The 26,004-nt window shown below is 38.5% G+C and overlaps 2 protein-coding genes across 21 annotated transcripts in view; one reads left to right on the top strand and one right to left on the bottom strand.

The window, feature by feature from the left end:
• Positions 1–735: 735 nt before the first annotated feature.
• RNF141 (ring finger protein 141) lies at positions 736–25,742 on the top strand. 11 transcript variants are annotated; one of them, XR_005820406.1, is made up of 7 exons: positions 736–876; positions 2,680–2,869; positions 4,603–4,711; positions 5,798–5,979; positions 9,107–9,214; positions 15,197–15,328; positions 24,703–25,742. XR_005820406.1 is itself a non-coding variant. In XM_040559201.1 (7 exons), the coding sequence occupies exons 3-7, from the start codon at positions 2,730–2,732 to the stop codon at positions 11,963–11,965; spliced, it is 690 nt and encodes a 229-aa protein (XP_040415135.1). In that variant the 5' UTR covers positions 1,047–1,137; positions 1,543–1,575; positions 2,680–2,729; the 3' UTR covers positions 11,966–12,403. The 11 variants fall into 11 exon arrangements, 9 of the variants coding, with proteins under 9 accessions (XP_040415132.1, XP_040415133.1, XP_040415135.1 ...); XR_005820407.1 differs by having other exon boundaries at positions 784–876; positions 2,677–2,869; XM_040559201.1 differs by lacking the exons at positions 736–876; positions 15,197–15,328; positions 24,703–25,742 and adding exons at positions 1,047–1,137; positions 1,543–1,575; positions 11,815–12,403.
• The window catches only part of AMPD3 (adenosine monophosphate deaminase 3), a 34,302-nt gene continuing 25,764 nt past the window's right edge, over positions 17,467–26,004 (bottom strand). For 3 of the 10 annotated variants that reach the window (XM_040559187.1, XM_040559189.1, XM_040559186.1), the window contains 4 exons: positions 25,623–25,743; positions 23,950–24,123; positions 22,709–22,819; positions 17,467–21,791 (listed from right to left, as the gene is read on the bottom strand). In XM_040559187.1, coding sequence (XP_040415121.1) covers positions 21,615–21,791; positions 22,709–22,819; positions 23,950–24,123; positions 25,623–25,743 — 583 coding nt within the window. In that variant the 3' untranslated portion in view covers positions 17,467–21,614. Of the gene's footprint in view, positions 21,792–22,707; positions 23,722–23,949; positions 24,124–25,622; positions 25,744–26,004 lie in introns of those variants that run through there. The other 7 variants (XM_040559191.1, XM_040559188.1, XM_040559195.1 and 4 more) reach the window with 4 other exon arrangements.

Here is a 26,004-nt window from a genome sequence, read left to right as displayed (position 1 = left end):
TTTAATAGAACTGCACTGGACATACCACTACAAAGCAAACAGGAAACATTTAATTTCCAGACCACGTATCAAAAAAACCCTAACCCCTTAACTGATAGCGCCACAAGTTTAAGAGGAATCTTTCACCATGTTGTGAGTCTCAAGCGTCTTGCTTTTATTTTCTTTACCAGTCATTCTCAACAATGACGCTGTTCCTTGTTGTCTCAGACATGGCGTTATGCTCGAGTGTCTTACACGAGCGATTCATTCCACCTTGCTCGGTTTGTGTCAGTCATTTGCCAGTAGCCCTCGTCGGCTTCCCCCCAGAGGTTACAGCTGTTTGCTGACCTTCAGCAAAAGGGGGGACGGGCGGCAGGAAACCCAGCCGGCTTCCCCGGCCAGCACAGTCCCGGCCGGCACTCGGTGTGCCTTTCTCGTGGGAAGTGCGGCTGGCTGCGTGGAACAGAAGCGGGCAGGAAGAGGAAGCGCTGCTCCTTTTCTCCTCTCTAAGTCACACAGAGAACAAAACCTCCACAATTAAACCTTGAACCATCAGGATGCGGGTGGCGTGGGTGCTGGTCTAGGATTCCTGTTCCTAAGCGGCGAATCAGCCGTGGGCGTTGGCGTTGGGCGCTTTGCCGTGTGCTTGCTCGGTCGTTTTTTTTTTTGCAGAAGGGCAGCCAGGGCTGCCCTCGGCCCCCCCCGCACCCGAGGCCCCGCCGCAGCGCCAGGCCGCTCGGGGCCCGCCGCCGAGCCCTGGCAACCGCGCGGCGTCACCGGGGCGCGCCGGGAACCGCCGCCCCGCGCCTGCGCTCAGCGCTGGGGCCCGCGGGGAGCCAGCGGGCCCGCTCCGGTGCGGTCGGGCGGCGGCGGCCAGCGCCATGCCGGGCCGCTGCGGTGAGCCGGCGGCCGGGGTGGGGGCGCGGGGCCTGCGGCCGGGGAGCGCCGGGGGGGGGCCGCTGTCGCGCCCGTCGGGAAGGGCAGGGCAGGGCAGGGCAGGGAAGGGAAAGGCGAGACGGCGGAGCCCGTTTGCCCCGGGGCAGTGTTAGCCTGCCCCGCCCCAGCGGCGGGCGGTGCGGCCGTGACGCAGGCGGGTCGGGGCGCTTGGCCCTGCCGGAGCCCAGCGGTTGGGCGCGGTTCAGCGGCCCCTCGGGGCAGGTCCTGCGGCCTGGGCGGCGGGCCGGGGTGGGCCGGGGCGCCGCTGGCTGGCTGGCTGCTCGGGTCCGAGGGGGCGGCGGCTCGCGGTGCGCCTCTGGTGCGGCCTGCTCGGCGCTGGGGGTGCTGCTGGACCCCAGTGCGGCGAGCAGCAGGCGCCACACGGCGTTGTGCTTGCCAGGAACGCTGCTTGAGCTAGAGGGATCCCTTGAGGTGGAAGGTGCGGGATGGGTGGTGCTGCACGGGTGGAAGGTGGTGCTGTTGGGAGGTGACAGCTAGGGGTGTGCTCCTCAGAGCGGCTGCTGAACAGCCCCAGACAAGCAGAGAAGTGAGTTCAGCGGGAACACACATCCATTTGGGAACAGAAACTGATAAGTCAAACAGTAAATCAGAAATTTGTTTTCTTAGGTGAAATGCAGGAGTAACTTATAGAGCACTGGGGTAAGAACGTGCTTTATGCTGGGTATCGTGTTTTACTTTCCTCGTGCCAAGATCTTGGCAGCTGTACGCCATGTTTTTGGGGCGTTTGGTAGACAAATGCAGCTTTACATACACATGGGGTCAAGTTTTGTTCTGTGATGCTTCTCATAACGGGTTTGCAATGCAGCTGCTACCACATTATTCAGCATTTAAGGTTGATACTATTCTGCAGTTTGTTTGCTATTGCAGACCTCTGTAGAAGTCTTTTAAAGGTGTGAAACTAATACATTACAACCAACAAACTGTACAGACAGAATTAATTTGTATTAAAACAAAAAGGCAATTCAAGACAAATAAAATAGAGGGAAATCATGAAGCAATGTTAGATGAGAGTGAACAAGGGGAGTAAATAGATAAAGACTTTCACAATCAAAAGGCATAGGGGAGAACCTTGTGAAAATTGTTGGGGAATAAGATACAGGTGTAGACGAAAAGTGAAATAAGTTGATACTGGAGAGGTTTGAGCAAGTCAGTTCAGTGATACATCCTAAAGTTGAGTCTTCTGTGCAGATTAGGCCAGTTTCACTGATTCCGGAATTGGTTTATAGTAATTCAGATTCCTTGATTTACCAGTTTAAGAATGCTATGAGAGTTCATTGAGGTGCCAAAGTCAGTCTGATGTAGGAAAACTAACTCTTAATGTAATGCCTGTGTGCAGACATACATTGATATGTTCAATTGTAGATGTTCTGACTTTCACAGATGCGACCTTTTTTCTTTTGAAAAAACAGGTTGTCATCATAATCTTGAGGTTTTGTTTTCCATTCCATTGGATGCATTTATATGTGTGCGTTGGAGTTGCTGAAAAATCTGCATGCAAAGCAATCTCTATTTAATACGAGTAATGCTATAAGCAAAATAATTTATTATTCATGAGCTGTTAAAGCTACATTCCTGTCTTTTGCAAGTGTTCTTTTTTGTTTCTGATTCGACTATTGTTCAAGTTGCATTGTTGTAGAATAATTAGACTGGTTAGCAAGCAGCTAAACTCTTAGACTAAAAGAAAGAAAGGGAGCAGCCATTCATAGAACACACGAATGTAACTCTTTAAAATCTTTTTAGCAGATGCTTTACCAGTGAATGAGAACTCTTGATTTGAGGTGAAGAACTTCACTATGGGTCAAATTTCAAGCCAGACACAAACTGTAATGAACAAGTTGCCAGAAAAAGTAGCAAAGCATGCCTCTTTGGTTCAAGAAAGTGGTTTCCTAACGTATGAAGAATTTCTGGGAAGAGTAGCTGAACTTAATGATGTGTAAGCCTTATTTTGTTTCCTTCTTTTTTCATGTTTTACGGAGAATTTGTATGCAATATATTCTTCTGGGCTGGCTAAGCCAGGACTAGCTATCTGGTTTTCAAATGTTTCCTTTGGATCTTAAAGCTGTAATGGTTGTAATGCACTTAAAAAACAAGGCCATTTCTCCTCCTTAAAGTGACTTTTCTCCAATACTCTTCTTTCTGCCAGTGTTGCTTCTCTCTTAGAAGCTCACAAGAGGTAGACATTTAGCTCCGTCTTTTTGTTACCCGTCACCCTTGCTCTTCTGTCCTCCACCAACCACCTAAAGATGCCATGCTGTGTCCTCTCTGCCCATGACATTTGATAGGAAGTAGCAATATGAGCTCTATAAAGAGACAGTGGAGCAACCCAGGGAAGGTACTACCTGAGACAGATTTGTGACCATTTCCTCACGAGAGGGAGTGGAGGGGAAGGTGCTGATCTATTCTCTTCAGTCACCAGTGATAGGACCGCGGGAATGGTATCAAGCTGAGGCAGGGGAGGTTTAGGCTAGACATCAGGAAGAGGTTCTTCACCGAGAGGGTGGTCACATACTGGAACAGGCTCCCCAGGGAAGTAGTCACTGCACCAAGCCTGTCGGAGTTCAAGAAGCGTTTGGATTGTGCACTTAATCACATCGTCTAAAATTTTGGGTAGACCTGTGTGGTGCCGGGAGTTGGACTTGATGATCCTTATGGGTCCCTTCCAATGCGTGATATTCTATGATTCTATGTCTCTGGACATGCAGTGCTGTTCCTCATTAAAAAATGAGATGCGCTTTACTATTTGAAACCAGTGACCAAGATAATCCCAAACAAAAGGCTGCATAAGTAAGATTTTTTCATAGCATGCATTTTGTTTGATATATTGACAGTAAAAAGAAAAGAAAAAAAAAAGCAGAGTTGTTGTTTTCACTCAGTATTTATGGTATAAAATGGGCTGAGGTGGAAAAGGGGTTTTGCTGAAAAGAGTTTTTTTAGTGTTTGGGTTTCAGTAGCGTTTGCCGTTTAACTATAATGCAAAGTTGTATTCAGTTTAAAAAATATCTTGTACAATGTCGTGCTTTTATGAATGTCTATTGCATCATCAAGAACAGACAGCTACATTTGGGGTAGATGGATTTTGAAGAATGTTACCTTATGTTTCACCTGAGAATCTAAGTATATTTCAGTATAATTAATTCCAAAATATCATTCTTGTTCAATTTTTTTTAGTTCTTTACAGCATTTACTTTAGCCTGTTAATTTAGTTTGTTCTCATTCTTGTGGAAAGACCATTGTGTCTGTATTTCATTAAAAAAAATAATAAATCATCTCAGGGCCACCTGAAGCTTACTGCTTCGTTATTAATATATGCTAACAAAAATACACCTTTTCTGCATGTAATGGTACTTGCTTTCCTTTTATATATATATATATACATGGTAAGGAAATAAACTTTCTAGATAGCATAACAGGATTGTATGACTACTGTAATAATCAGTGAAAGTATATTTGAATTAAAATGTCTGTAAAGGATGCTTACGTTTTGTGAGGTTTACTGTTCAATCTAAAATGAAATGGACTGTATTTTATATTGAATGACATGCAAAGAAGGTCACTACTCTAGGATAAAAAGCATGTAGGTAAACAATAAATGATATTATAGTAACTGAGGTTACTGATCTTTGCATATCTAGCACATAACATTAGATTGATGTTTCTTTATTTCAGTATTGCAAAATTGGCTTCTGGGCAAGACAAACATCTGTTATTTGAAGTGCAGCCTGGTTCTGATTCTTCTGCGTTCTGGAAGGTGGTTGTTCGGATAATCTGTACTAAAGTAAGATTGCTGAAAAATTTAATTTGGCAGGGGTTTTTGTGTGTAGATGTTTGAGGACTGTCACTTTCATTGGTAAAATCCAACACCTGCTAGATTTTTGATTTTGGTACAGGTGGATGTATTCATGGATATTATTTGAGATAAATCAAAAGTCTAGATTTCTGCAAAAAGCAGGTTAACAAAAACACTTTCACGACTAAGTTTAAAGGAATGGTATCTTCTAATGGTGCTCTTACAGCCCATTAATTACAAATTCATATTTGACTTTTGAGATGACTCAAGTGATTATGGGCTAAATGATCTTTAAAGTTCCTTTTCAACCCAAACCATTCTATGATTCATGGATATCAAAGAGTACAACAAACTGGGAACCATATAGTTCCTTAATAGATGAAGTAAGCCAGCAATTCAGAGCATTATAGTTGAGCTAGCATAACTGTATATATCCTGACTCCTTATAAAACCAATCTAAATGTTATTTGTTTGAAGATGGGTTGAAGAACCCAAACTATTTGTTTGAAGACCATGACAAAACTTACTAAGGTTGCTCTTACTAATAAGGAGATTTTTCCTCTGTGAATCCTATCAAGATAACATATACATAGATGGTTCTGAAGCCACTAAGCAATCTTAATATGCAGTTCAAGCCAAGTGAACGTTCAAACTTTGTTTGAAATGAACAGTTTGTAATTTTTTGGTTGCTGTTAGTTTTCATTAAGGCCACTATCATTGCAGGCTATTTTCAGCTCAAATGTGAAATGACTGATTATTCTCTTCCCTGTTTTAAGGTTAACCCATTTTTTAGGCGTTATGTCCCTGCTTGCTTAAAACTGAATCCTTCTGAGCAACGATGATAATTGTCTTGCCCCAGAAACGTAGTCCTAACTGTTCTTCAAGAGAAAACAGAGAAGAGCTGTATTTTCAGATCTTAACTCTTACTGAAGTGGACTGCAATTTGCTAACACTGTGATGGACAGTTGGGAAAGTGGCTACTGTCATGAGAGTTGCAATTCATAAAAAGAATTTTGATAAATGTACAGTAAAAATCTGATATAAAACTGTATTTAACAATTCTTATTTCTTAAGGTAAATAAAGCAAGTGGCATCGTGGAAGCTTCAAGAATCTTGAACTTGTATCAGTTTGTTCAGCTTTATAAAGATATTACCAGTCAAGCAGCAGGAGTTCTTGCACAGGGCAGTACTTCTGAAGAAACTGCAGAGAGTTTGATGTATGTGTCATCGTGCCAGGCCAGCTTATGGATGGGAAGGTATTTTCATATACTTAAGCTTCTGACCACAGTTAAAACGTAAATATTTTGGAAGTTGTGTGTAAAACCTGAACTGCAAACACATAATGATCAAAACTGCACGTGCTTAGAAGATGCAGACTTTATCATTGCGAGCGTTAATAGCACATCTCTTGTACCAAGAGAGCTGCAGTGAACTTGGTTAAAATTCTTTTGGCACTACTATACCTTAGCTTTCAGGACAATCATTTTAGTGGTCAGTTTTAATATAAACATTGTATATGTTGTATCTCCTGAATAAGGAAACAGGAGGAAATGGAATCAGCTGCAGCTACAAATCTAGGGATTTTGACAGTGTTTGTTTAAACAGATTTTGTTATTGTTCCACTTAAACTTTCTCTTCCTCTTCTATAATTTGGCATGTGAAAGTTCCCATCTGTTGCCACTAAAAACTCATCAATTGTGGTAGTAATTTAACATGTAAGACTGGAAAAATGTGAACTGTCTCACACATGTTGACATCCTGCTTTGTTAACTAGAGGAAAGGCAAAAGACTGAGGTCAACACCTGCAATAACTTCAGTTCAAATTGAATGTAACAGCAAGAAGGTGCTCACCCTTTCCCTATGTGGAAATGTTGGTAGTGATAATGCCTTACTTCCAGCTTTCTGAATCAGTTCAGTGTTCTAACTTAGTCTTAAGTAAGGTACAGTTGCCGACCTTGTTAACTCTTCTTAGTGTCATATTCCAGCTGTTAGATTGAGAAAAGGGTAAACAATGTTGTCATTAAATAGAGCACACTTTTTTTTTTTTTTGTAAGCCAGTGGACTGCAAAATGTGCTCTTTTTGTTCATGTTCCTGTTCCTCATATTTGGAAACAAATAATCTTCAATTATTAGCTGTTCTGAGTTATTAAAATGCTAGTATCAGGTAGCAAATTTGGCGCACATTTAAGAAAGCATATTTTCCTGCTCTTTCTCAAAGATGAATGTATATCTAGAAATGGCCTTTTAATTAAAGAAACTACCACAACCTCAAACCAGTTGGTTGTGGAAAACAACTTCAAGTATTACTAAAGTCAGTGAATAGATATATGGTTTCCTAGATTAGTTTCATTTTCAGGCTTTGAGATGGGGAAGATGAACATCCTATTTCTGTGTGTGTAAACTTCTTTGCTTAAGGTAGTATTACTGACAAATAACAAAAAAAAATGAACATACTTCTCTAATACGATGGGGTAATATGCTGTAATTTATTGAGCTGGCATTTTCCAATTGTATCTTATCCAAGCTGTTCAAGTCATTCAGAAAAATACAGCCTGAAGCACCTTGAAGTATTTTGCACCTAGGAAATTGGTTTTCCATGGTATCCTCCAACTTGCCTAAACTCTGGTCACCTTTAGACGTTGTTCAGCTCTACAAGAGCTGTCTGTCACTGTCCAAAAATAGCAAATATTATCTGTTTCATTCTTCTTCTTATCTTAACTTCTTACACTGGGAATGATACCCTCTTTCTCTGAAACATACAGCTCCTATTCAGAGCATTCCAAAATATCCGTAACTGCTTTATGCCTTCTGATAGTGAAGAGAAACACATTTCCTTAGTTTATCGTTCTTATATTTTGCCATTTCTTCAGTAACTTAGTCCTATAGCTAAGTCTTAGATTCCAGAAACATTGTAAATAGGGCACCAGTTTTGTTTTAAGTGCTTGTGTATATATACCAGCAAGTCTCAAAGACTGAAGTATTATCAAAGGGTAGCATTCAGAGCTGTGTGGGGGAGGGAAATGAAAGGGAGCAAGTCCAAAGAACACAGTGGGGAATCAAAAGATCATATATATGTATTTTTTTGAAACTGTGCTTCTCGATGTACATGAATCAGCATCTGTAGTTATACAAAAAATCTCCTGGCATTCTAAAGTAATTTCTCAAAAAGCAAATTGAAAAGGAAGATCCAAGAACCTACTGAAGAATAAAACAAAAGTATGTTAGTTACTGTTCATTAGCTGGCTAATCCGTACAGTTAATAAAATTACTCTGTATTTGAGCATCTCCCAGGACACCTAATCTAAAGCAGTTTGATCAATAGTCCTTGAGGTGGACTGTCTTTCCTGAAATGCCATGTTTTCTATAGTGCTGCCTCCGTGCCTCAAGTCAGAGAAGGGATTCCCAAATCAGGTTTTTTGTAAAACCTAAAAATTCCAGGACACTTAACTGGCTGTTTTGCATATGAGCCTTGACTAGTTGGGTCATATCTAGTTGGATCAGTGAAAGTTGAGGATTCTCTGTACCTTCTCACGCTTGAGAAATCTTGGTGATGCAAATATTTGAGATGCTGCTGTTACGAACTTGAGATACAGATACCTGTTATTTGAAAAAAATGAAGATGGATAAAATGAAAGCGTCTGTCCCAGTGAGCAATCTCAGTTTTGAACTCCCCTCACACTCAGAAATACCTGGAAGCTTAACTGGAAAACCTGGGGTAACAACCAACTTGGGAGGAAATCTTAATTTGAAGGAACAATAATGAGGAGTGTATTGCAAGTGAAAACAATGCTTTTCAATCTTATGAGCTGTTTAGCTTTTGGCATTTTGATGGCATGTGAAATTAGTGAACATGCACTCCAGTAGTGAATCCTCTTAACATGCGTGCTTTTGTCACATTTCCTAGGGTTAAGCCAGAACACAGAAATTTGACCAAGTTCATTCTGAAATATTTCAGCCTGACAGTCTGTGAAAGGAAGGCAGATTCTTCTCCTGCCTTTAATGTAAACAGTGTTTCTGTTCATTGGCCCAGTCCTGTGATATGTAACAGTTACAATTTACATTTCCCTTGTTGATACGAAAAAGGATTTGCATAACCCTTTGCAACACCAAAAGTACAACATGACAAAAAAATAAATGTTTTCTGACTTAGTCTAGTTTGGTTGCTACTATTTGTTGGTAGCTTGAGGTTGTGTCGGCTAACATAGAATGGGATGATGTAACTACTTCATCCACAAGACTACGTCTTCATCGCGGATAAGTACAGGTGTTCTGTTCTGTCCATTAGTAATTTTTATGAAAAATGTTGCAACTAGTGTTTTTACTAGGGCATAAATATGGAACTTGTTTGTCATCTGGGAGAAAATACTGCCTTCTCTTCTGCAGGGTTAAACAACTGACAGATGAAGACGAATGTTGCATCTGCATGGATGGACGTGCTGATTTGATCTTGCCATGTGCTCACAGTTTCTGCCAGAAGTGCATTGACAAATGGTAATAGATATTAAAGGTTATTCATTATTTTATAGTATAAACTGCTTATCTGACTTGTTTCAGTTTGGTCTGACAGAGTCCTTAGTTAGTTGCTTAGAATTTAATGTTTAATTACAAAACATTGTAATCTTGTTTGAAAACTAGAGAAAAATAGGGCATATGCTGATGCTGGTACATTATGGTCCACAAATCTCATAAAAAGCTGCTTTTTGAAGAAAAAAACAGTAGCTTGCAAGAGTATGCAGATATGAACGTAAGTTGGACCATCTTATGGTCCAACCATCTGGGGAATAGCTATTAAAGGAATTTTTGTCGGTGTGTTGTGCTTTCCTTTGAAACAAATATACAATTTACTAATTATTTTTTTCCCACATGACATCCTTATCTCTGAACTGGAGAGATAAGGATTTGAATAGTGATTATTCGGTGGATAAGGAATTGACTGGATGGCCACAGCCAGAAAGATGCAGTCAACAGCTTTATGCCCAGGTGGAGGCCAGTGACAAGTGGTGTCCCTCAGGGGTCCGTCTTAGGAGTGGTGCTGTTTGGTACCTTTATTAATGACACAGACAGAGGGATCGTGTGTACCCTCAGCAAGTTTGTAAATAACACCAAGCTGAGTGGTGCAGTTGGTAAAATCGGAATGAAGGGAAGTCATCCAAAGGGACCTGGACAAGCTAGATAAGTGGGCTCATGAGAACCTAATGAGGTTCAGCAAGTCTAAGTGCAAGGTGCTGCACCTGGGTCAGGGCAGTCCCAAATGTGAGCACAGACTGTGTGAAGAACTCATTGAGAGCAGACCTGCGGAAAAGGACTTGGGTGTGCTGGTGGACAAAAAGCTTGACATGCACCAACAGTGCACGCTTGCAGCTCAGAAGGCCAACTGCATCCTGGGCTGCATCAACAGAGGAGTGGCCAGCAGGTACAGGGAGGAGATTGTCCCCCTCTGCTCAGCCTTCCTGAGGCCCCAGCTGGAGTACTGCATCCAGGTCTGGTCCTGCAGCACAAGAAAGATGTGGACCTGACAGAGCAGGTTCAGAGGAGGACTGCTAAGATGATCAGAGGGCAGGAGCACCTCTCCTATGAAGAAAGGCTGAGACAGCTGGGTATGTTCAGCCTGGAGAAGAGAAGACTCCAGGGACACCCCATTGCTGCCTTTCAGTACTTTAAGGGGGCTTATAAGAAAGATGGAGAGTGACTTTTTACACTGGCAGATAGTGATAGGACAAGGGGGAATGATTTTAAACTAAAGGAGGGGAGATTTAGTTTAGATTTTAGGATGAAATTCTTTACTCATGATGGTGAGGTCCTGGAACAGGTTGCCCAGAGAAGCTGTGGATGCCCCATCCCTGGAGGTGTTCAAGGCCAGGTTGGATGGGGTCCTGGGCAACCTGATCTAGTGGGTGGCATCCCTGCCCATGGGAGGAGGGTTGGAAACAGATGACCTTTAAGGTCCTTTCCAACACAAACCATTCTGTCATTGTGTGATTGTACTAAATGTATCAGTTTTTCTAGGAAACAATTTATTCTTAATAGCAATGCCTTGAAATGTTTCTATAACGTACCTTACATGTTCAGCCTCATACTAAACTGAACAGCTTTTCAGCTTCTGCATCTGTCTGATACATCAGTTGTTGGAAAACAGAGAAATTGCTTTCTGTAGGAGAGTAGCTCTCTCCACTGGCCACACAGAAGACCTACAGGGATTAGGCAGTGTTCTGGCAGTCTAGCATTAGGTGATACGGATATTCTTGGAGACTCCTGACTAGTTAATCCACATGATTTTACATTTTAAGTCATAATGCATATGACTTGTTTTGTGTCTTTTTCAATGGCTTATCAAGGAAGTTACCTTTGTAATACTTGCTCAAGAAAAAACATAGTAAAAGTCTGTGGATCTCTGAGTATAGTCAGTCATCTCTCTTTTCTAGGAAAATATTTTAACATCAGCATTACAGGGCTTATTTTAGCTATCTTGGTGGAGAATGGATTATATTCTACTGTGGCTGATGCATCAGCTGAACTAAGTTCCAGTTACACTACTCTTTTCTAGTATGCAATTTCTAAAGTTCATCTCTTCTTAACCTAGGCACGTAACAGAGACTCACAGCTTAGAAGCATAACTGCTTCAGACACCTAAGTGGGTGGAAAGGGACTCTGAGGGGCCAATTCTAAACTTTAGTGGGCTGATTGATCCAGGAAAAGGATTCCTTTTTCTCTTTACAGAGGAAGCTTATGGAGACTGGTTTTTGAAGTACCTCAGCTGTATCTCTAAACATAGGAAGAGTTAATTTAGACCGTTTAAACTTTCTGGAAGGTGTCTAGATGTATTCTGTTTTGCCTGAGCAAACTCAGAACATGACTCCAAATTTATCACTCATTCAGAGATAAGCCGCATTCAGACCTGTTGGCAAATCTTTCTCGTAAGGAAAAACTTCTGAAACAAAAAAAGATACTGGAGGTCTCATCCCATTAACCTGATGATTCTTTAAGTTCTCACTGGGTTGGCTTTTTTTGTTGTTGTTCATTGGTTTGTTTGTTTTGGGGGCCAGAAAAAAGATTATAAATGAAAAATAGTCATTTCTCTGGATTTCTGACAGGAGCGATCGTCACAGGAGCTGTCCTGTCTGTCGTCGCCAAGTGACTGGGGCAAGCGATTCTTGGGTGGTTTCAGATGCACCTACAGAAGATGATATCGCTACTTACATCCTTAACATGGTAGATGAGGCAGGCCAGCCTCACAGACCCTGACACTGGCCAATAAGCTGACAGTAGTAGAAGCACTTGAAGCTTTTGTTTTCACGAACATCTGGTTTTACCTCTTGTTGCCGTTCTTCCAGTCTTTTAATTCTCGGCTGCTGTGAATCTATGTTGTTCTTTTAAAACACAGCATATATGAGCCAGTGTATGTGTTTGCAGTCTTAATTATTAATCTGTACTTTCAGTGAACTCTTTAATCATTAACAACAGTTATTTTAACAGTAGCTTTTGATATTAATTAATAATTTGACTACTAGATGAAGCTGTTTGTAACAACACAGCTACAACTGCTAACTGCTGTTTGAACATCACAGTGTACTGTTACTGAAGATGCACCGTGTTAGATGGATTGACCTCAAAGTTATTTTCCTTAAAAACAGTCCCTTTTAGATTCATGACAAATACAAATAAAGATGAGTTAGGACTAGTGATTACTGATTTTAAATTTTACTGCTGAAACTTGAATATGTCACATTGCCTATTCTTCAGTAGCCAGTCTTGCTGTTTTTAGAGTTAACAGATACCGATTTCTATCTGTTCTGCTACAAGTTTTAGTATTAATTATTTTAAATCTGTTTTGGAGGGTGTTAGACATCCAGGTAAGTGTACTTGTGCATTTACGGTTATTCTTCTAACTAGATAATCTCTTATTTATTTTTAATTGGATATTTAGCATAGCCTCATTAGCTTGAAAACATAAAAGTTTAACACACAATCCTAAAAAAGTAAATCACTTCCTTTATATATTTTTTCATCAAGAACACCCACAATTATTTTTAAACAGGCATATCTGAAAGGAATGACTTTATTTGAATTAGCAGTTAAGGTGTAGTTTAGTCTGACGCTGTGGTTTTATTTGCTTCTCCTAAGTTTTCCAAGTGATAAAACTAGGTATACTAAGGATTACAAGGTGATAATCTAAGTAAGTAAGGTGCTGTGCTTTCTATCTACAAGTGCAATATGCTTTTATGTAGCAGAGAGAATCTTCTAGTTTGATAATAGTTATGTTTCCAGTGAGATATGCATGTGACAATGTGGGAAAAGGGAACTGGAGTTCAGCAGTGTATTTCTGTCTAGCAGAGCTAAATCTTTAAAGAGCTGAGTTTAGATAGTCTAAAACAAATTGTCATCCTTAGTATTCAGGAAACCACATCTTAAGCTAAGCCTCTTTGGCTTAAATAATATTGTGGCAACCGACTGCTTTTGTGAAGACTGAATTAATGAATATATTTATTTTTGATATTAACAAAGACTCCTCTTTCAACTTGAGGCTGTTGAGAAATACTCCACTGTATCATTTAAGGGAATATCAGCATATATCTTGCTTATTGTAAGACTGTATTTTTAATTGCCATACTTGTTCAAATTTGATGATGCCATAAGACTAAGGCCTTTTATCAGAGAGTAGTTCTCAACTACAAGGTGTGTACACACACTGATAAGCACATTTGGGTTATTTTTCTTAATTGGCTAAAAATAATTGAATTATGTCAATGACCAAATTTGGGGAATTCCTCTGTTATACTTCTATTTGCTAAGGAATATGCACATCATAGGGCACCCATTTAAGCTTGGTTTGTGGCACAGTTGTCAAATTTATCATAGACATTTAGACAGATAAGCAACATACTCCTGTTGTGTGTATCATCTAAAAGCCAATATGGCTTAATGTATAAATCTCTATTTAACTATTCAAAAATCCATTTATGAACTATTTTTAGAACCATTTTAGAACTATTTTTTTCCCTTTGTTAATCCTTTGATATCAATGAGGTATTCTTCAGAATATATATGGACTGTTTAGTTACATAAGGGCAGTTATTTGGGCTGAAAATTATAATAGTCAGGGATTTTCCACTAAAATATTCTCAGATGGTCCTAATCACATGCCAGTTTGGTTTCATTTTGCTTTTTGAGCTTGCATTACTCCATATTAAGAACTTTAAAGCCACATTTGAATTTTAAAAACTGTTTTTTAAAAAAAACCCAGTCACTGGAACAGAAAAAGCCTCTAAATCTGCTTCAAGCTAACTTCATTTTTCAAGTATTTTGACAATTATACTTCTAAACTGAGATTTTATGTTAACTTTCTGCTGAGAACTTACATGAACTTCATAAAATATAATTTTGTAATGAATGCAAACAGATTGTTAATTGTAGCATAATGACACTTGCAAATACAATATAAAAATAGAAGATTATGCAAAAATTAATTAAATAGTGAAAAGTAAACTTTGTATTCTGTACAGCTTTTTTAATTAAGTTGCTTATAATTCACACTGCTGTGATGTAGGTACTGTAATGTGTGGCCTTGTAAAATACATGTACTGTATGTTATATGGGATAACAGGTATATTAACACCGAAAAATTAGTAATTTGGTTACAGTTGGGATTTCCTATTCTGAAATATATTTAGCAACCAATTTTGGAAAAGAAATCACACTGGCAGGGACATGGCAGTGTGTTCCAGAAGCTAGACCTTAAAATGTGAATTAATATGAATAACTATAGGTGGAGGGCATTAGAACTGAATCTTCTTGTGCTAAAGTGAAGATTTCTTACAGATTTAAAGTGAAAATATAATTTAAATATTATAGATTGTATTAATAGCTAAGTACATTCCAATATATTAAAATTTGTGTATGAATTGTGCAATAAAGTTACTTTGGAAGAAATAACAAGCTTGAAGAATCTCTTAGCTTTAATACCACAAAAGTCTGGAAACTGAATTTTAATCTGTATTCAATTCTATCATGCAGATGGTATGGTTAAATGTCATAATGAGTCAGAGGTTTCTCAAATGTTAAAGCGTGATATTAGCAAGGTAGCTTAAATGCATCTCTGCAGAAGGACTCACTGTTTCTTCCTCACAACAAATTTTTTTTCAAAACAAATAAATTTTTCTCAAAACAAATAAATTGGAACATTCTGCAGTGGTGGAAACAAACAAACCTCCACTTCTCAAAAGGACTGTATCAAGCAGGTTTTTTTGGGGGGGGAGAGATTTATTTATTTTTTCAAGGAATTGTGATTTATTTTGTATGCAAGTTAGTCCATTGTGTTTTTGATAATAATTTAAAGTTTAAGAATGGTAAGGTGGGAAAATCCTTTCTTCTCTGATTTCGCCTGTTTAGGTTTTATTTGTGTTTTTTTTTTTTTGGGGGGGGGGGGGCGGGGGTCAAACAGAAATTAAATCTATAATAGACGTTTCTTCTGTCTAGCTGCTTGCTTTATCTGTTTGGATCTTTGGAAGCCAAGTGAGAAATGAGAGAGGAATTCATTAACAGGTCAGGAAATTAACAATTGCAAAACGTACAGTTGACAGAGACACCAAGAGGTAGAGACACCAAGAGGTAGGTGAAAAATTAAAAAATGTTTATATTTAGTATGTTTAAAGATTAGGCATCAAATCAATGTGACATACATGTTTATTTTTTTAGTGGTAAATGGCATATTTATCTTGTATATCTTTCCTTTTAAAGAGAAGTCTGTGTAGAATTATAAAGGTTTTCTAATCCCTTTTCGTCCTAGTTCTGGAATCACAAAGCAAACTGTGAGATCCCTGTGCTGTAGGTTTAAAACACTGTGCCTTGCTGAACCCTGGATCAGCAGCCTCCTCAGGGTGCCTTAAATGTAATTGGGAACCGTATGTTAACCTGTCTGCCCTTAAATCTTGATATGACATCTACCCTTTAGTTCTGCATCTACTAAATACACATGGTCTGTAATGGAAGAAATTATATTGTGACTAATACTACAGTAATGAATTCTGTTCTTTGGTTTTCTGTTGCTAAACCACTCTTGAAAATAAGTTGCCATGAAGTTTTACTTTCACCTGCTGTAAGTAGTGACTGGAATTCTGCCTATAAGCATTTCTTAAAAATTATTAGAAAACTGATTTTTTTTTTTCTAGTCATCTCTTCAGACACTTGTCTTCTAAAGCCTCCTTTTTATTGTACAGCAACATACCTTAAAGACTTTTTTCCCATTGCTCCATGTAGCTGAAAGTAATTTGAATGGTACAGTGTTCTTCTCCAGTAACCCCAGAGTTCTGTCACTAGATACGCGATTTGCTGTAAATTAGCCTTGTTCTTATCGATGTTAAATCTGTAATGGATTTGACAAGTTCTTTACTTTTATTATCTGAGATGTCCATTCATGCATTAGGAGGTGGGTGATTGCTTACCTTGCTAACCTAGCTATTGAGGTTAAAATATTGAACTCTGTGCATAAGCTTCATAGGTGTGAAGTTTAAAAAAAAAAGGTCTGTTTTGGGAATGTGGATGGAACTGTGCCCCATGTTAAGACTGGTGGAGTAAAGAATGCTATTCAACAGATAATCAAAATGAGCCAATTTCTTTGATTCAAATTAGTTATTAATATATTTGGAAACACACAGTATTTTTATGAATGAAGCTAAAGTTAGCCAGAAACTTCCCTTTCAGGAATTTGCTTGTATGTAGAACAAGGTAGGATTTTGGTACAAAAGTCTATGCATCCACATTAATGTCTCTCCAACCCACTTTAATAGACCTTAAAAAAAAAAAAAAAGTATTTCTTCATGTGGGAGGGTACTTGTTAGCCATAGTTAATGATTAATGCATTAGCAGTGTTGTTTTTCACATTATTACATATACTATAATGCTTAATGTTGGTATTTAGTGTTTTGAGAAGTATAGGAGAGAAATACATGTTATTCAGTTATGTATGTTCCCAATTTGCTACTCTTGTGCTTAACGCGCACCAGCTTGTTCAAAAAAAGCAACAAAAGGTTTGTACAGAGAGACACGTTTTAATTTTCATCTGCAAAATCTTTATTTTCTACTGAAAAAAGTAATTTGTGTTAAACTCTTTCCCTCAGAAGTCATCTTTACTGCAGCAGAATGTTTATGTTGCTATTAACTATTTATTTCAGTTTGTCACTTATAAACTTCTTGGTTTTGTTGGTTGATTTTTTTTAATTTTTATTTTTTGGTCAGATAAGGCTGTTCTGTGTGCTTAAATTGTTTCATCTGTGGGTGTCAGAACCGCTTTCCTGCTCCCAAATTCAGTTATTTTGACTTATACTTTAGCACTAAGATGAGACTCCAATATCAGAAGAGCTGCAGCACGCCCTACCCAGATTTCCACTTTGGATGAGCACGGAGACAAGATACAGGGTGGGTAGCCCTGCAATACAGTTTCACCTCGGGATGTAATGCCAGGTCTTCTGTTGGGATTAATCAACATAATTGGTTTTCATTAACACTGGGTTGCTCTAAGTCAGCTAAACATTTGCTCCCTTTCCTAAGTAATGCTTATTATCTTCTGTATCTATCTCTGCTGTGGTTTTTTTTTCAGTTTTCATGCTGTGGTAATCCTTCATCTTTGGTTTAATCTTCTGTAATACTAACAATTATATTGCAGTTTTTTAGTTATACGTAAATGCAGAGATTTTCAGCAGCTACAATTTTATTGAGAGGCATACAAACACAAAAATCCTATCCAGATTTTTTCATTTATTTATTAATGTTTAATGCTTCCACAAGAACCGAAGATAAACATCATTTAACCCAGGCACAGAAGGAGAAAGCAGTTCTCACAGACATCCCTTCCTTTACCCCCCTTTTTCAGGCCAAAATGTTAACTAGGCAACTAGAATGGAAAGGTTAGCCACAAGTAAAGAGCAGTGACATATATGAGAAGGTAAGATAGGTCTGGTATGAAGAAAGACTTGCATTACCCGGTAGCAGAGTAAGTGCCTTAAATCTGCTAAAGTTCTCTAAAAAAAAAAAATGGAAGAGCATCACTAGAAGTAGTTCAAATGGATGTTTTAAATACCAAATAACCATAATTAACCATTTTAGTGTGAAAGTGTAAAATGCTCTGAGCTACCAGATTTAAGGAAGTCTTGAATAACGTTTGAATCTTAACACCAATGAAATGATGAAAAAATAGGCTATTCTCCCATTCTGAAGCACTCCTCCCCCCCACCAAATCACCACCTACAGTGATGTTCTTCTAGTCCCCTTCTGTTTTCTATTTGGGTAAAATAAACAGTGGTGTAACCAGGTTGGATCTCAACACTGTCTGGGAAAAAAATTACATCAGCAATTGCCCAGTCTCACATTTGAGTAAATGTGTCCAACAGTAATTCAGATGGCATTAATGCTCCAACACTGGATCTGCCCTTTGTTACATACATATCCTAATATTGCAAGGTTATTTGAAACAGCCAATACACTTGTACAAAACTGCGATTTAAAAAAAAAGCGCTCAAGGTCTGGAACATGAGAATCAGTAACCTGAGACTCAGTAACCTTTTCCAAATTGAAAGATGACCAAAAGAGACATAGTAATGGATGCCTGAAAGAATGTACATTTGTTTTCCTAAATATAACACTATTAGCTCAATTCACGCTTAAAAGCAGCACCCAAGAATGCACTGAAAGGAGAATTTGTGGTAATGGTCATTTGTGTGTTATTGTTATTATTGTCAAAAATCCAGATTACTGTCTCTTAACAATGAATACTGAAAGATTCAAATAGTTCTGTCTTTTGATTTTTTTATTTTGTTTTGAAAAGCTACCACCATGTTAGAACCAGATGTTTCTGAGGTCAGGGAAGCAGAACATGTACTAGAACATACAGTAGTATAATGTCAAGAAAACTAAAAAAAAAAATATCTCAATGACAAAAGAAGCCATAACAGCAATGCTTAGGTGAAGCAGCCCAAGTAAAGCAATGATTATGAGATGAAAAATACTTAAAACTTAAAAGTTAAATTCATCAAACAAAACACGTTGCTGATACAAAGTGGATACAGTTGCTTTTCTCAAGTAAACAATGTTATGTTTATAAAAATTATTAGGGTGTTGTACTAATGAAGACAAGACTTCTGCATTTTACCAAAAGGTACCAAAAAGACTGTAACCACTGTTTTCAGACCATTGTAAGAAAATTACACTCTTGGATCCTGATAATGCATTATCATAGAATCATAGAATGGCCTGGGTTGAAAAGGACCTTAAAGATCATCTAGTTTCAACCGCTCTTCTCTGGCCAGGGTTGCCAGCCACTAGAGCAGGCTGCCCAGAGCTGTATCCAGCCTGGCCTTGAATGCCTCCAGGGATGGGGCATCCACAACCTCCCTGGGCAATCCATTCCAGTGCCTCACCACCCTCTGAGTGAAAAACTTCCTCCTAATTTCTAACCTAAATCTCCCGTCTTTATTTAAAACCATTCTCCCTTGTCCTATCACTACCAACACAGGTAACCAGGCGTTCCCCCTCCTGTTTATATGCTCCCTTCAAGTACTGGAAGGCCACAATGAGGTCTCCCTGGAGCCTTCTCCAAGCTAAACAAGCCCAGTTCCCTCAATCTTTCTGCATAGGAGAGGTGCTCCAGCCTTCTGATCATCTTAGTGGCCCTCCTCTGGACCCATTCCAAGAGCTCCACATCCTTCCACATCTGTTAAGTGAGCTTCTAGAAATTTCTAACAGTGAGGCCAATAGGTATTGTTGATTAAGACCTCAGAACAATTTCATGTTACACAGTTGAACAGTATAGCACTAGTTCACAGTGCTAGCTGCACAAGGGATTAAAAAAAAAATGGCACTAGTGGAACATTGAGACCTTAGGCTAAATGGCTGAAGAGCTCAAGACAAGTCTTCTGCCACCTGTCTGCAACCATATTTTGGATGAAGAATTCCTCTTCTATCCCTGCCAACACTGCAGCTCCCTGAATGACCTGAAGTCTGTTCCTGTTCCCCAGGGCACCCTGCAGCAGCGTTAGTTCCAGGCTGCTTCCTAGGAGTCTTTTTTCAGGTTAATTTCTCTTAAGGGGCTCTTACGGGTCTGTACAGTTATAGGCAATGAGGGGGAGTTCTTCCTTCCCTCACTTTGCTATTTTCCTGCAATCACCATTCAGGACAGCAGGTACATAGGAAAAAAAAAAAAAAAAGAAATTGTCTCTGAAGGTATTGCTTTCAGATCCTATAGCTTGTGGAGTCTTTCTTCAATAAATATATATGTTTATGCCATTAAGTTGTTTAGTTTAGGTATTATCACCAACACACCTTCTGTCTGCATTTACAAGGGAAAGTGAGACCTGATCAGCTCCTGAAAGGAAGGATGTAGGTATCCAAGAGAAGGGCCTGGCCCAAGAAACTTGAGTGGCATGAGATATTTGATGTAGTAAAAGCTTGCAAGGTTCTAGGTCTATTAAGGCTTAATTGGCTAAGTTTTGTTATTTGCTTTTTATGCATTAGTTCTGAATTACTGTTTTAAGATGCCTAACCTCCCAGTTTATTGTTTTAGATATCCAGGTCTCTAACTGTAGGCTGAGGATCTTAGCTTAGGGACTACAGGCCTTCAGATGAAGTAATGTAATATTGAATTTACAGGCATCTACATCCTCTGTTTGCCCCTAGCCTTGAAATCCTTTTTGGTGTGAAACTACCTGCAATTTCTACTATATGGAGATACTACCTTGTAATATTACTTGTACTCCTTTCTGAGTGAAGTAATACTTCGTCTTAAGAAGGATGTTCAAATAGAACAAAGAATCAAAGTGATAAATACTGCAGTAGCTATATTTTACTAACCACTCTGTCATAAATAAAAAGTTTACATTTGAAATGACCTCTTTCAAGTGCGGTAGCTCTGTATAAATAGTTTTGACTTCTCATTCAACTCTGTAATTGACTAAAATAAAAACTAACACAAATTTGTAAAAAGACATCAGAAGTAGGATCAGAACCCAGGTCTGGAGTTTCTACCACTGATTTGTAAGAACACTTCCTTTGTTCAAGTAAAAAATTTCTCATTACATGCAACCAAAATTATCTGCATAAATTTCCAAGTAATTTGAACTGGCATACCCACATATTCTGATTACAAAGCAATAAAAAAGTGTTCTCAACTTACAAGACAAAAGTTTTCATAATGTAATTACACTTCTTATTACAATGTACAGTAGTGACAATTTTGACACCGTGTTTTCTACCTATTAGATTAAAGAGCATTAATCTGCTGTTCTTCACAGATAGCCTACATGACAACAGGAAACAATTAATTAATTCATCATTAAATGTTTCTACCAAATTTTGTTTTTTCTTGTTTTCCAATTTAACTGGTGAAACATCAAGGTAAAAATTGTGTCAGGACACATTCCAGAATGAGAGGGTAGCCTCTAAATTACACACACCGTACAATCTGCTAGTGAGTAAAAGGGAAGTTTAAACTTCCGATTGGTAAATGCCATGATTGCTACTGAGATTTGCAGGACAAAAACAGGTGAATGTATTCTGTCAGCATCTGCAGTATCCTACGATGCATCTTACAGATGCATTATCTATAATCTCTGCAGTTTTGCAAGCTACAGTTAAGACTGTATGAAACAAATTATACATAATTCTGAGTTTGCATCTAATATTTACAGCAGTCTTACAAACCCTACTGTTTGTAGAAACTGAAATTTTTGCAATGAGAATAATGCTGTAAAAGAAAGCAGCAAATGCTGTTTACCTTCCATAGCTACTCTATTTTTCTCTGTACTGTTCGGTTATGTCTTGGTAGCATCAACAACAGATGATTCAATATTAATTAGCATCTCATCCTGCTTGGGAATGAAATGTTCTGGTTTCTTTGAGTTTGTAACTACTTTGACAGAGTAGAAATCTCTTCTGTTCTCATAGCATCAGACAGGAAACTAAGTTCATTACACAGTGTCTCATACCTGAAAGCCATCCGGATCTGTGCAACATTTGTCTTTCGAATGTCATTTCCCTCAGGTCCTTCTTTACAGTAGTTCAACCCTAAGAATTTCTGTTTTTCCTGTGAACATGATTAAACATAAAGGAAGAAATCAGTTCAACTGTTTTGATTTATTGCATAACTGAATATATAGTTGAACAATTCCAGTACAAGTGGAAGGAGCAACTTTAACCAGCTGGCCGTTGACCTTTACATCAGGGTCTTAACCACTTCTGGAGATTTTAAAGCCAACATTTATATATATAATTTACTGTCAGCAGCACATTTAGTTTGGCTTGCTAAAACCCTTTGTACTAGTGTTCAGTCTTCACTACTATATCTTTCAAGTGAGAAGTCAAAAAAGAGGCTTAGGTTTCTTTTGTTAAAAGTTTGCACAAGAGGAAGATCAGTAGTTCTGAATATTGGAAGACACAACAGAATATACTTGCAAAGCCCCTTCACATACTTGTTCCTTGAAAGGAGTGTCTGAAAGGGACACAAAAGAGAGGATGTTCTAAAGTAAGTCTTAAAGAGCATGCCATGGATTTATAGAATTTTAAAGCAAGAAGGGGACTTAATGTAATGTGACTGCCTGTCTGAAACAGAACATTTCATGTAATACTCACTACTAGCTAAAAACAAGTCTTGCTTAATGACTGCAGTTTATTACTTATTGCAAGACGTATAAAATTACTTGCAGAGGGATACTGGATTAAAGGATTAAAGTTTTGGCAGTAGAGGGAGAACTGAGTATAAACAGGTACGTAGTCTCTGCACATTGGGGGAGATTCCAAAACAAAGCTAATGAGGAAAAATACATCTTTAATACTTTTTAAATGTGAGACTACATAGATATTTTGCAAATATTTCAGTAAAAGAGGATAGGGATGTATTCCAAGTACATCACATAAGGACCTGCTATTTAATTTTCAGACTACTTGCTTCTCACTTCCTACTCACCCTAATATTCACAAAAGATGTTTTTCAGCCACAATTACCTTATCTGACAATCCACTCTGTAACACACTGTTTCTTGCTATTTCACACAAGTCACAGGTACTTAGTTTCCACACCTGGGCTGCAATAGCATATTCCTCCATGAGAGCTTCCTATATCACCAAAATATGTTTAGTATCAAATGATGAATAATGTAAATACGACGTAAATGGGGGTATGCAGTCATTACTAATTAAGGAATTTATACATGCTGTTTAGATAGCTGTGAAAACTTACATGTTTAAGACATTAACATCACAATTACTAACAAAGAGGATTGTTTATTTAAAATTTTCCAAGGGTGACTGTTAAATAATAGGCACTGGGTATTGAGTTATTTTAGCCTAAGAAATTGCAGCCTGTAGTCCAGATCCTCAAAGGCATTTATTAGACAATTTCAAATGAGATTCTGGGGAATATAAAAATCTTGGAGGATCTAGGCTTAAGTCTTTAGTGAATATGCTACATAGACAGACAGTGCAATTTCTCACTTCTAACCTCCCCTACAACAAGGATGTTGGGTCTGACTCTAGTGCGCTCTCACATCTAAGGATGTCCCACACTATGTGTAATTCAGACTGTGTTGCATTACACCCATGCAGAAAGCCCCCACCTCGCTGTCTCTTCTAGCAGAGGCATGTATATCATGGGCAAGAAGCAAGCCTGGGTGAAGCACAGCAGAGCTTGGCTCATCCTCAGAAGACTGACAGTTGAGCAATGTCATTGTAAGGCACAGCGTGACTCAAGTCTGCGCTGATGACAAAATTGGAGCATCATAACAACCAGTGACCAGGTATTTCTGACCTGCCAGGCCACCCAAGGGCAAAAATCAGTTTCAGTTCACTGAGCAAAGAGCTTATGTGATCTTCAGAAACTCCACATGGTGTTTTAGTAATGTACTTCCCCAGATTTATTAGTAAGGAAACTGGACTTTCCTGGCACTCTAGAGGATTGTTTATGAAGGCTCAAACCTCCCTCCAGCCTCATCCTTCATTCTATACTTCAACAGCCAACACTGGAGAGGCAAGAGTACAAAAGAAACATAATTAGGAAATTAGACATTTCCCTCTGAAACCTAATAGTGAGCAGTAGACTGAGAATGAGGAAGAATAATGAATGAAGTGACTGAAAGACATGGAACTTTATATCCTAAGCAATGATATAAAACAGCTTTCAGGTCATTCTGGGCCTATGAGGTACACTGTTCCCAAATCCGAAGACAAGTGATTTTTGCAATTCTTACCTTTGTATAATGAAACTGCATAGGATCATCTGTAGAGAGAGAGACATGAAGTCCCTTATGTAGAAATTCCCGTAGTGGATTTTTTGAGTACTCCAGGAATAGGCTGTTGTTACTAAGTGGAGACATTGCAATGGGTATTTGTGCAAGATAATAAAGATACTGGAGGACAGGACTCTACAAAAACAAACAAACAAAAACAGTCAGCATTTAGTGGTATTTTGGGACAGTGGGGAAAAAAAAAAGAATATCTTCATTAGGGAAAATGGAAACAATATTACAGTAGGAGGATGAAGATCAAAAAATTTATGTTGACATTGAACTCTGACTTTTTTAGAAAATATTTAAGAGTCTGAATTGTAAATTGTTACTGATCTTTATAAAAATAATTTATGTTCCTCAAAACAAGACTGCAGCCTAGTCTTTAAAAATAAAGTGACTAACTTTACTGTAGATTAGAAAGCATATATGACTATTAAGGGTGCTGCATTTGATACTAACAACGTACCTGCCCCACAAGCTTGAAGTCACAAATAACATCACATGTATCAAAGCTGCTAAGCCATTCGTTATTTTCAAAACTGCAGTCCAATTTGAGGAGCAAAAATAGTTGTGATTTATTAGACATTACATATTGCTGTGCACATAATATAAATAATCTGTAGTCACCTCATCTTTATTTATTACTGATTTTGGCTCAAGCAACCAGTGAATCTAACAAGCACCTTCATTATTATTCTTTGTCTGTTCTGCCAGGTTATCCCACCAAGCTGAGGAGGAGAGTGAAGAGGAGAATACTCTGGGTCATGTGCAGCCTTAGTACTACTATGTCTGGGTCTAATTTTAGGAATCAGTGGTTCAGAGGATAATGTCAGACATGGTTTTAGACAAAACTATTCTTGGATACATTGTAAAATACAGAGAGAATTTTCTAACACTAACCCGAAAATTCAATTTATGAGAAAATTTTCAGAAGAATTACAACACTCATGTTTCAAGTCTGCCACCCACTGACAAATTATTTTAATTACAAAACAGTGGCCTGGGGATGAGGAGTTGTACGATGGTTATTTACTGATATGCCAGAAATAATATCTGTCCTAGCCACGACAGTCAAGCTGTATATACAGTATTGCCGTGTTATACAGCTATGTTAAATTTCATGAACAAATGATCCCAGTTACTCTAGATATAAATAATCAAAATCTTAATCAAAACCTTTTGAATGAATGCTGAAGCACAGGGATGTTAGTAAGGGAAAATGACCTTTGTCCCTGTGCAGAAAAAAACTAGAGCTTTCCTTAAATAATTCTAAGATCTAAAACAAGGAGTAGTAACAAGCTAAAGTAGTTTTTTTCCACTATAACTAAAGTTCTGCTTACAGTAACCAAAAGCAGGCATCACCAAGCCCTTGACATATAAGAACAGTTGATTTTTCCTATAAAGACAGAGCTTTAAAATATTCACGTGGTAAAATATCTGTTTTTGTAGCTTAAATAGAAATAGGAAGCTCCGCTGAGCTTATGCTTTTATGATCAAAGTGAAGAGTAACTTGTGCCATGCTAAGAATATTAATTTGGGACTGTCCAGATAAGTTAATTTGGTGACTGCTATTTGAACCAGTGACTGATGTCTAAGCAGATAGTGATTAGTATAGATGAGCAAGCAAGCAATACCTTCTTCAAGAGCAATCCATGAGAAATGTTGTCTGCTGTCAGAAAGGCTGATACAAGATGCGTGATAGACCCAGCTTCTCCACAGTGAGGTCGAAACAGAAAAGTACACATGCCTCTTTCCCTGAGGAGATTAAAACCAAGTTCCACTAACAAGAAATGCATTATTATCTATCTGTTATGTATATCATTATCATTAATATGGTATTTTAAATAAAAATATATGCATTCTCATACAGTTTGGCATGACATCCCATCAGGCCTACATATCGGCCTATTGAGCTGCTGTCAAATAAGGCAGGTCCCTCTACCCAAGTCTCTTCCACGACCTGATGTATTTGTGTGTTCCTTCTTCTTTCCTTCCCCAGTTACAACTCATTTAGCA

Source organism: Cygnus olor, chromosome 5 (assembly GCF_009769625.2).
Source record: "Cygnus olor isolate bCygOlo1 chromosome 5, bCygOlo1.pri.v2, whole genome shotgun sequence".
NCBI lineage: Eukaryota > Metazoa > Chordata > Aves > Anseriformes > Anatidae > Cygnus > Cygnus olor.
The sequence above is the reverse complement of the archived record's forward strand: the minus strand, read 5'-3'. Positions and strand labels throughout refer to the sequence as shown.

What these genes read in the sequence shown, in the direction of transcription:
- RNF141 (XM_040559198.1), top strand. Translation starts at nt 2,730, where the DNA reads ATGGGTCAAATTTCAAGCCAGACACAAACTGTAATGAACAAGTTGCCA. An exon ending in TTCGGATAATCTGTACTAAA is followed by an intron (nt 4,712 to 5,797) that starts GTAAGATTGCTG and finishes TTATTTCTTAAG; the next exon opens with GTAAATAAAGCAAGTGGCAT. An exon ending in GCCAGCTTATGGATGGGAAG is followed by an intron (nt 5,980 to 9,106) that starts GTATTTTCATAT and finishes TCTCTTCTGCAG; the next exon opens with GGTTAAACAACTGACAGATG.